Source organism: Panicum hallii, chromosome 7 (genome assembly GCF_002211085.1).
Source record: "Panicum hallii strain FIL2 chromosome 7, PHallii_v3.1, whole genome shotgun sequence".
NCBI lineage: Eukaryota > Viridiplantae > Streptophyta > Magnoliopsida > Poales > Poaceae > Panicum > Panicum hallii.
In genome coordinates this window covers 38,090,461-38,101,810 of record NC_038048.1, presented here as the reverse complement: position 1 = coordinate 38,101,810, position 11,350 = coordinate 38,090,461, and the positions used below count along the sequence as shown (strand labels likewise).

General features: G+C 47.3%; 1 protein-coding gene and 1 pseudogene across 1 annotated transcript; one reads left to right on the top strand and one right to left on the bottom strand.

Moving 5' to 3' along the window:
- The first annotated feature begins 3,158 nt into the window (after positions 1–3,158).
- Positions 3,159–5,030, top strand: LOC112899679 (mitotic spindle checkpoint protein MAD2). The gene is made up of 7 exons (XM_025968251.1): positions 3,159–3,443; positions 3,532–3,547; positions 3,666–3,796; positions 3,894–4,014; positions 4,123–4,226; positions 4,341–4,462; positions 4,566–5,030. The coding sequence occupies exons 1-7, from the start codon at positions 3,371–3,373 to the stop codon at positions 4,623–4,625; spliced, it is 627 nt and encodes a 208-aa protein (XP_025824036.1). The 5' UTR covers positions 3,159–3,370; the 3' UTR covers positions 4,626–5,030.
- A 120-nt stretch (positions 5,031–5,150) lies between these two features.
- Positions 5,151–8,301, bottom strand: LOC112899676 (annotated as a pseudogene).
- Positions 8,302–11,350: the final 3,049 nt, after the last annotated feature.

The window sequence follows — 11,350 nt, the reverse complement described above, 5'->3', positions numbered from 1 at the left end:
GCGCACGCCGTCACTCATGCCACCTGCCCCCGCCTGCCACGCCCCTGTCGCGCAGGCTGTCCGTCCGTTCGCTGCGCGTGCCGGACGCGCGCGAGACGCGGGAGCGAGGGACGAGCTCATCCCGAAAAAAAGCTCGCCCCGAATCTTTCGGCATATTCCCTTATCTGGGATGGCTCCGTCCCGGTACTTCTACAACCAAACCCTCCAAAATTTAGGATGGAGCAGCTCCGTCCCACCCAGCTCGTGAACCGAACAAACCTTAATCGAGTCGCGATCCACCGTCTGCCTGCCCCAGCCCGATCGGGGTTCCTATGTAGTCATCAAAAACTAGATAAGAGTATAGATTAGAGGCTCATTAGATCTACCTACTGTACATCTTCCCCTCGCCCGGCTGCCTCCGCCCCTGCCTCCTTCTTCCTCCTCCCTGACCGGCGGCTGCCACCACACCACCCGCCCCCACCCCCTCGACCCCACCTTCCTAACAAGGTGGGTGTCCTCGCCCCCGTGGCCAGCACTGCCCACCGGAGGTCTTGCCCTACCCGGCCAACGGCACTCCCGCGCCGCCTCGCCCTTCACCACCGGCCGAATCGTTGCCACCGCCCCCGGCACCCTCCTCTTCTAGAGCCAGATGCCATTGAAGCCCTCCGGACCCCAGTAACTCCAAACCCTAACTCTAACCGCCGCTGCCTCCACCACCTCCCACCCCTCCGCGCACCGACGAGCGAGCGGAAGTCGAGAGGAGGAAGAAGATAGAGAAAGGATCGAACGGGCGAGGGAGATGGATCAGACGGTGGAGAACGTGAAAGCCATATAGCTTTTAGGCTTCCGGAAGCTGTATAGGTTTGGCGAGCCCGACTAGGGAACGAATTGAGCAGCTCGCCCGGCCCAGCGCCCCAGCCCATGAAAACCAGGCAGGACTGAGGAGATGGCGCGTTATATTTCTCGAAACCTAGAAGGTGAATCTTTCTGTGGCAGATATCCACTTTTTCGAGTAACAATATATCGACATTGTTCACCGTTAAACTTGCTACCCGAGTGGTAGTGGGCGCACGCACGAGTCTGACACGATCACGAACGAAAAAAAAAATATGTGCCAGGAAGCTGGCCTCCCGCAACCGACGCAAAGGAACCGCCACGACAGTGGCCACGTCCCGGCCTCGTCCCCTCGGAGAACCAGAGACCCGCCCGTCGCCGCGCGCCGATACAACTATGATCGATCGACTCGTATATTTGATTTGGATCTCTGTAGCGGTCGGCGAGGTCCAGGTCTAGGAACGCTTGGTGGTTCAGATCAGACGACAATTGTAGTTCCTGTCGAGGTTCTTGGGACTTAGGACTTAGGGTACGTGTAGGAGTTCGATCTCTTTTGGATTATTGCTTCACACTGATCATTACTGACCAGTAAGGAAATAACCACAGTCATTAGCTAGAGAAAAAATACCAGTAGTAATTAACCAAGATGCATGCATGGCTGAGGTTTAATTTTCTCCAACTTTATAAACCAGGTTATTTGCTCCTTTTTTCCCGTTCCCATGCAATCAATCGTACAACGATGCATGCTGGTCCTTGAGCAGGAAATTCCTACAGTAACACTGGAACGTCATCATGAAGATCTTGCTTCAGCCCAGGAACTTAAGCGAGACGATCTTGATGGAAGAGTCTTTAGACATTGTCCGCTGCGTTGACAACGCCATGGCCAACCGAGAAATTGCTGCATTACATTTCTTGATGTTTCCGGAAATTGTGGATGTGGATTGCACACGAGATCATAAGATGAATTATGGAAGACGTTTCATGAGATTCTTTGATGCTGGTCCTCGTGCGTTTGGTTGCCTCCGCTACCTGCACATACAATGTGTGGCGCTCAGCATAAATGATATGGCCAGTGTGCTAGAGAAATGCAACAAGCTAAGCTGTTGTACCTCAGCCTAAAGTTGTGTGACTTCGGGTCGGAGTCTGTATTAAAGATGGAGCACCCACAGCTTACCATACTTGAACTTTCATACTGCAAATGTGCAGGTGTCCAGCTGACACGTCTTCCAAGTCTCGTCCAATTGACCTGTGAAGTTTGGACAGCTCCAGAGAATAAGTACCCCCCCCCCAACTTTCGACGCTAATCCTTCGTAATCCAGCAACAAAATATCGCAAAAAAATACAGCTAAGTGAGTTCCTAATTAACGTGATGATAAGTGAACTGCATTTGGATTTTTCATGCGAAAGGGTGAGTCGATGATGCACTAGTAGAAATATGTTTATTTGCATTTATAAGGTTCTATACGTATATCCAATTATGTTTGTGTTGATAATTTCTTCGACTTCATCATGTGCAGATTTGGATTCAACCAGAAGCTCCAAAACTAGCAGGGCCTTGGTTGCAGAATCTGCAGTTCCTTTATCTTCGACGCATTCATGAAGAGTGTGGTCTAGATTGGACACTGTTTTTCTTGCAAGCTGCACCGCTCCTAAAGAAAATGATTGTAGAGGTACTTTATCAACTGTCAAAAGTATTCCATAGTTATTTACTCGCCCGGTCCACAAATATAAGCATTTTCTAGCTTTTCCGCAAATACTAATTCCTCTTTTGAAACTATAGTTAGCCTAACCTAATCGTTATTTGTTTATAAACGGATAGAATGTTAATCATCTCTGACGCAAGCTTTTCTGCATGCTCACTACTTGATCATTTTTCAAAATGCCTTTAGCGAGTACATAAACTTTTCTCTCCTGTGTCTGTGTATGTATGGGACCATACAAGTTGTGGACATGAGGAGGATGAACCCAAGGAGTTCACCGAGCTATGCCAACTAGTCTATCAAAAGAAAAGTGATTCATTAACGCGAGAGAAGAGAGTTAGGGATGGAAAAGTTCAGCATTCCCCACTTCACTGCTAAATGGTTGCTTTAATCGATGGTGAGCTGCATTTGCAGATGAGCAGCAATACATGCAGGGCCAACTCCAGTTTCATCACTCAGCTTGGACTATGAACTGAGTAGTAGACTAGTGCAGTGCAGTTCAATCAATTAAAAAAGAAGTTCGGCCGAATCGCGCCATCCCAAGCCCAGTGCGTGGCCCACCCCACACGACCGTTGGGCGCGCCGGTCCGGCCCACCTATAAAATTCCCCGCACGGCCGCACCCGCCCACCACCGTGCGAAACACCACCATCCCACCACCACCTGTCTCGACCCGTTCGAAAACGCTCCCACAAAAAGAGACCCACAAGTTCCCATCGGTACTGCGCCGCCGCCAACACTAGCCGTTGCTGCTCCCCTTCCCTTCCCTTCCGTTTCCCACTCCCAAGGAGTCGTCCTCGCACGCGCGCGGCGAAGAGGAGGCGGATCCGGAGGCACAGCCGCGAAGGGTGGCCAGAGATGGCGTCGCGGACGGCGTCCAAGGACATCATCACGCTGCGGGGGTCCGCCGCCATCGTCAGCGAGTTCTTCGGTACGCGCGCGCCGCACATCCTCCTTCTCCTGATCGGTTTCGCGCCGCCCGGCTGGTGTTTGACGAAATGCTTGGGCTCGCATCGCAGGCTACGCGGCGAATAGGTACGGGCGAACGGCGGCGTCGGTGCCGATTCACCGGGGATTAGATCGGTGAGGAAGGTATGGGGTTTTTTGATTGGCTGATTGATCCGGTTCCGTTTGGGGTTTTGGTGGCCTGCAGCATCCTGTACAACCGCGCGGTGTACCCGGAGGAGAGCTTCACCAAGGTGAAGAAGTACGGGCTCACCATGCTGCTCACGCAGGACGAGGGGGTGAAGACCTTCATCGCCAGCCTAACCTCCCAGCTCTCAGGTCTCCTCTCCCACCTGAGATCTCTCTGCCTCCTTCCCGGATTGCTCGCGAATGCGCTGGTGTTTGCTCAATGGTTTCGTGTCGCTGGATGCTGCAGAGTGGCTGGAGGCCGGGAAGCTGCAGCGGATTGTGCTGGTAATCATGAGCAAGGCCACCAACGAGGTTCTCGAGCGCTGGAACTTCAACATCGTGACCGACGCCGAGGTCGTCGAGAAGGGGTGCGCGCCACACTCACCCGAATTCCCCATCTTCGCCCTCTTCCTGGCCATCCAAAGTAACCTGTACCCAGTCATGGTTTGATCGCGTTTTCTTCTGATGTTCATCAGGGCAATCAAGGAGAAGAGCGACAAGGAGATCATGCGGGAGATCCAGGCCATCATGCGCCAGATCGCGTCCTGCATCACCTACCTCCCCTGCCTCGACGAGCCATGTAAGAACAGCAACCGACATCTCATCGCCTTGATCCTCTCCTGTTTTAGAACCGGGACTGCAACCGTGACACTCTAATCTCAACTCTCCTTATGCGTCGTACTGACTGACGTAGGCGTGTTCGACGTGCTGGCCTACACGGACACGGATGTCGACGCCCCCGGCACCTGGGTCGAGAGCGACGCCAAGCTTATCAGCAACCCGCAGATGGTTAAGCTGCACTCGTTCGACACCAAGGTATGTAACGGCAGCATCCCTGAGATCCATCTATCCGGTGTTTGGTATTGCTGATGCTCGATTGGATTGCTAAGAACACGTTACCGGTGGATGGATGTTGCAGATTCACAAGGTGGACACGCTGGTCTCATACAAGAAAGACGAATGGGACGAGGAAGAATGAAAAGTTCAGGAGCACGATGCCTGGCGCGTACTGGCGTGAAGGCTAGCTAGCTTGGCGTGAAGATTGTGTGAATCGTTCATTCACGTCTAGGCGCGTACTGGTCTACTGCTACTACTCTAGGGAATCTTACTGCTTTGGGGTGAAAGAAAAGTCTACTGCCTGTGATGCTTCTGCCAAATTGCCATTATTGCGTATTCCCTGAAATCTCTGAACCTCTGGAAACAATGTAATTCTGGGGATGAAACTTCCCTCTAGCATTTGCTATCTTTTATATGCTGTTTTACTTTTACATCACTCGTCGCTAACAAGCGCTGGTGAGATACCAGACATAGTCCATTTGGCATTGGCAAATATGTGCTGGAGTCAAGTAGTCAACTGAGAAAATAAGAGCATTGTTGCCCTGGATCCAGCGTCCTGCCGAACCGTTTCTCATCGAGAAATGTACCTTTTTTGCAGAGTAATTTTTCTTAATGCTCTTTGCCACATTCAGATATATAATGCAAGGCATAAGTCAACTAGAGGATCACTTAATGCACACTCCAATTGCATATAATCAGCTACATTTACATTCTAATTAACTAGAGGATCACTTACACACCAATTGCATATAATCAGCTACTACATTCTAATTAACAGTGTCATCAGCTACATTTACATATAATCAGAGAATCAGAGAATAAAGGATGGGCTTAAATTACACTAAATGGTAGTATACTATGCTTCCACTTTGACACACATACATGCCTACCCAGCAGATGTAGCAAAACTAATCCCCAAGGGACCGCAACCCTTGATAAATCACCCCAGGACGGAGATCATCCAGGCTGTCAACATTTCTATAGCCACCATACTCCCTGAGGAGTGTCCAACCAAGCCGTGCGAGGAAATCTCGAAAGTCCTCTTCGGCGTAGAACATCTTGTCTTCTGGGGTCTGCATGCGGCTTGCATCGCAGAGTTTGATTGTCACACCTGAAAAAAATGGGCACAACAACATATATTGCAATCAGGATGGTAATAGTAATACTCCCTACTTATTAGTTAAAAAGCATCCAAAATGATAAAGCCTAATTGGTTGTCCCCATGTCTGTCCAGACAACACGAGCTGTAGAAAGTATTGTGAACCCTGCATTTTCTTTTCCAACCTAATGTACAGATCTCATTCATGAATAGCATGGCCTTTTTTGATACAAGACAAAACAACAAAGGCGACATAATTTGGGGGGTCTATGTTCTATGTTATACCAATGAAATTTCCATGTTTCCCTAGCATAAGAACATCCCTACACCCATATACTGATCTAGTATGTTATTCCTAGTTATTCAGAGAGTAAAGAATCTCATTCTACAGCTGAGAAGAGAATGTACAATTACCATCATCAAGATGAAGTGTGTATGTTCCAATTGGCATATCCCTGTCCAAGGTACGAACAACCTCAATCTTCATCTTCAAGCCAGAAAGCACGTCTTGTTCTAAGTCCAAATGCTGATTTGATAGCTTCCTTAATTGCTTCAGCAGTACCATCAATTCCTATTCTTTAGTGTAATCACCCCACTTGACTAAAATGACTCTCCCATCAAAAGTTCCCTGGTTATCTCCACCTGCATGGGTTTATGCAGAATTGCAAAGAAAGCAACAAATTAAAAACAATAATCACTGGACTAACCAGTTTGAACTACATATCGAACATTTTTGTAAATTTCCGCAAGAATTCAGTTTAAGTAGAATTTAAGTGAGACCATGGCAATATTAAGAAACCCTTTTTCCAAAAGGGGGTATATTTAGCACAGGACATCCCCGTCTTACAAGATAGACCGCGAGGAAACATAAAACCTTGAAGGCTACACGTTCTTAAAATGCTAATTAGAAATATGTTTATCTATCTAGCTAGTTGATTTATCTCAGTGGGTGTAAGAAATTGAGCGATAGCAGTTAGTACGTAATATGCAGAGAGTAGTCCCCACCACATTCCATGAAGTATACCAATAAGAAGGTAAGAAAAACTCAGTCCTAGTCAAGTTCAGGAGTTTCAAACCTTTTGTTCCATAGGGTTATTAGAACGCCAGGGAGTTAAACCGAACCCAATTCATACACCAAACAGTGGAATAGCAACAGTTCAAAGGTATTCAATTTAAACTGCAATGTGTGCAGTGTGCAGATTATTACCATTAGTTGAGGTATCTCTCCAATTCCATGGGTTCACACCATTGGTTGCGACTGCATCAGCAGCCGTTAACGGAAGCGGATGCTTGTCATCCTCCAAATGATCATCAATACTCAGTATTGATCTACCGTTTGCTACAAACATAAAAAGGTATAGTCAACAAGAAATTCGCATAGTTACTACATGAGATAAATTAAGAAATAGGAATTGTTACACATGTAGGGTAACTCAGTACCTTCAACAGGGCCAAAGGGAATATTAGCATCTTCAAAGCCTAGATTGAATGCATAAAATATCAGTCAATGAGCTAATAAAAAGTACCTCAACCAAAAATCAAATAAAGCACAAAATCCAAATATACAGCCACTAAGCATGATCAGGAACTGCATTTAACGGAACAAGTAACGCAGGCATATGAAACACAAACCATATGACTCATAAAGCTATCACATATACGCACACCCTACATCAAACATAATTAAGCATCAAGTGTATATTGCGTAGCAATATTAGTGTCAGCGCTATATCTAGGTCATATTTTCTCAAACAGCTCAATAAGCTTGAACAGTTTAATCAGCCTTATATTTACACATCTGTATCAACGGTCCACCAATGAACTACGCAATAAAATTCTTAATTTTAAGAAATTGTACATTAAGGCCCTTTAAGTTACTAATGAAGCGTTACACAATTAATAAACCGTTCTAATAGCATAAATTCACACTGCTATATACCAAAATGGTTGGCTTGTATCCAAAACATAAGCTTTGCATTGTCAAAATCTCAGAGGTAGAGTTCAAGACACATCTAGTCATCATTTCATCTAGCAAAGCATGAGAATCTCTATCGTAAGGCAGAGGTGCACCGTTATCTGTCGTGAACTGCAGGTAGGACTCGATCTTGGTGTTGGATGTGGGGCTCTTCCTGGCACCACTAACGCTGCCACTGCCAACGCAACCGCCGCCGCCGCCGCCGCTCGCCTTCCCGCGGCGCTTGAGCAGGTCGTCTATCTCCTTGTAGTACGCCATCTTGGCGTTGCCGTTCCCCCCGGCGCCGCCGCTCCGCGCGTGGCTGCGCGCCTTCTTGAACTCCTTGAGGAGGTTGCGCCACTTGTCCGTGCACATGGTCGGGGAGCGGTCGAACCCTTGGTCCCGCATCCAGGCGGAGATGGCTTCCCAGAGGTGCTTGTTGAACTTGGAGGTGTTGAAGTGGGCGTCCATCTCCCGGCGCAGCGCGATTAGGCAGAGGGTCTCCTCCCGGACCCACGTCTCCGCGCGCCTCTTCGGCGCCGACCCCGCCGCCGCCGCCGCGGCGCGGGAGGAGGTGTCGTGGCCGCTGTCCTCGCCGCTGCTTTCCGGGAGGAGCAGCGGCGGGGTGGGCGCCGCCGGCGGCCCGGAGAGGAGCATGGCCGCGGCGGCGCGGGGAGGACGAGGAGGGGGAGGCCGGTGGCGCTTGGGGGTTTCGGAGTGGCAGTGTGTCGTAGCGGGAGGTGAACGGCGTGGCGATGGTGAAGGGGGACTGGGAAGCGGCGACGGGGCCCGACGAGGGGGTAGTAGGCAGGCTCGTCGTGGAGGCAACGACAGCGTTTATCAGTGTAACGATAATCGATTAAAAATCAGTGAAAAATTATCAAAATCGATCGAGATCTAAATTTAAAAAAATAAAAATCAATAATTTATCATCGATAATCGATGCAAACCGAACGATTTATCGTTTCGCCTACTAAAAATATGTTTTGATTGTGGAAAAAAATAAAGGTTTGATAGTATTTAATTTTTTAGTTATGTATTATATTATATTAGATAAATTACACATACATGCACAATTTTGCATATAGAATTGCCTAAGAAATAAACATGTTTACATATTTTGCCCATAAAATTGCATAAAGCACATGAATTTGCATATGTATACAAACCACGAAGTGCATAATTCATATAAACAAACAAGTGCATAATCCATATAAACTTCATAGTTCACAGAAATAAAAGAGTGCATAGTTCATACAAATCTCATAGTGCATAGAAACAAAACTACATAGTCTATACAAGCCGCATACAAACTAGCATGCACATAGTCCATACATGAAGGCAATCGGCATATCAATTTAATCATTCTTCGGTCTCTTCTTGCTGGTACGTGTGATATCCATAATAATATTCCTAAATATTGAAATGAACTCAAATAAGAGGGGAACACATAATGATAAAATTATAATATATGTACATACATACCTGTAATTCACCAATCTGACCACTAGTGCTCATGCCAAGATGTACCGGTAGTTGAATGAAGTGGCTTGGATATGGTGGTGGGTGTGAATATGGTTGTGGGTACGGATATGGGTATGGTTGTGGGTATGGATATGGGTAGGAGGGTGGATGTGGATAGCTGAAGGTTGAACTCACTGAGCTGGAGCTATCACCTTCCCGAGAATCGGATCGATGTCGGTTGCTTGTCGTCCTCCGCTGTGACATGGGTTGACCATGATCTTGATCTTGTGTGGTATGGGTGAAATCTGTCTCCCCGGTAAATCAAATAGGCGACATACTACGATCACTCCTTCCACCAGCTTGACTAGATACAGGATAACCACTCCCTCCATCATCATTGTCATCATCATCGTCATCGTCATCATCGGTGTTGTCTTCATCACCACCGCCACTAGGCTCAGGTGTTGTCTCATTGCTCACAAGCTCTTCCTTTGGAGGGCTTCTAATCATTTTTTCCTTCTTTTCTAGTCGCCGAGGTCGGAGAACTTTGATCTTCCTCTTGCCAAAATGTGTATCACCAACATTCTCACCTGCCCATTGCTCTAAATTTTTATTGTCCTCTGCCAAAGAAGTAAACATTGGATGGAAGGGGAACATCGGATTAGGAAGGAGAACATCACTAATACCAGAGTCCTCATCCAATGTTGGAGGGGCATTGGATCTGCTGTGCTCCATCCAATCTTGAATCGCACTTCGTTGGCGATAGAATGAAAGATAATCGTCCGATACAAATCGATAATCAACGATTTACCTCGATTATCGACGCCACAATCACAGCTCCCTCGCTCTCAGCTGCAACATCATCGATAATCGCCGCATATATATTGATTATCAGCCTTAATCGCACGAAAATCGGTGAACGGAGCTGAAATCGTCTTGCTTTGTGCTTGCGCGCGTGTGAGGAAAGTGACAGGCAGGTTGGGGAAAGTGAGCTGGAACCTGAGGAAAGGGACAGGAGGTTGCTGGGAGAGAGAGTGATTGTGGTCCTCGTGAGGCTACAGTGTGGTGGAAGAGTTAACGGGTTAGTGGATAGTAACGGGTAGTTAGATAAAAATATTTTTTTCTCTAAGCAAACAATTGTTGCTTTCAACATGTGACAACATTCTGGAATCAAGAGAAGGTCTAGTTTTTTATAAAAATAAGTTCTCTACTTTTTATGAATTTTTTTAAATTTTTGAATTTTCCATTGAAATCCAGTGAAATTCCAGTTGTTTTACGTTTTCAGTTAGTATCGGTAACGATAAATTTCACCGATAATCGCGATTATCGAGCAGTTTTGTATTCCATGCGTGGAGGACGGGGGCCCGACCCGAACAACCCGGCCTGGGTACTGCTCGGATGATACGGATGTGGAGCTGTGGGTTGACCTCTTGCCCTCTTGATCTGATGAATGTAGTAGGCCCAGCTTAGCTTACAAGGGTAGAGAAGAGAAGAGCAAGCCGGCCTCTGCCTCCGAGAATAGGCCCAGCTTAGCTTAGTTTCCGAGTGACAAGCCACGCGCCAAGGGCCGTTTCTTTCGTGCACACGCATCGTCGTCACACATTGCAGCGTCTAGGGTTTCCGAGGATGGCGATGGCGGCGAAAGCGATGATCTCGACGTCGCGCGCGAGGGCTGCGGCGTCTGCGACGGCGGCGAGGACCATGCCGCACAGGTTCCACTCCACCGGCGAGGTTGGCGGCGCTGGAGCCGCATCGACCGCAAAGGCAGCGAGGACCGTGCCGCTTCAGATCCACTCCAGCAGCGACGGTACACTCAGGGGCGGGTATGCCGGGTGGGCCACCATATACCAAGATAGCCAAGCCCATGTAGTATAGAGAGTTCAAATAATTTTCCTTTTCTTAGTTAGCACTTGCCTCGGTAGTTTCTCATCCGTGAGTTTTTTACTGTTGGATCCTTTTTCTCTTAGCTCCTGTGTTACAAGTCAAGTTCCCCTCTATCCACCACGTCAAAGTGATTCACATTTGCACTCTCCTCCAATCTTCATCAGTTTTTTCCATGCTCTCCCATGTACACAGAAGAGTAGATCTAGATAATTAGATGTCTAGTCATCTTTTTTTTTCAGGAAAGACATCTAATCATCTTATATCATGTAAATTGGAATTATTAGGTTACAATTGATATGAGTGTGCTACTTAAATGTGATGATGTGAGATTGAGAACTGCGAATACCTTGTCATGAATTGTGTTCCTTGTACGTGTGAGGGTATTTTTAAAAATGACTGAAATTTAGTTTATTCCTGCTCAATAAAGTCATGTCTCAATTTATTTTAGTATATGAGTTGGTAGAAT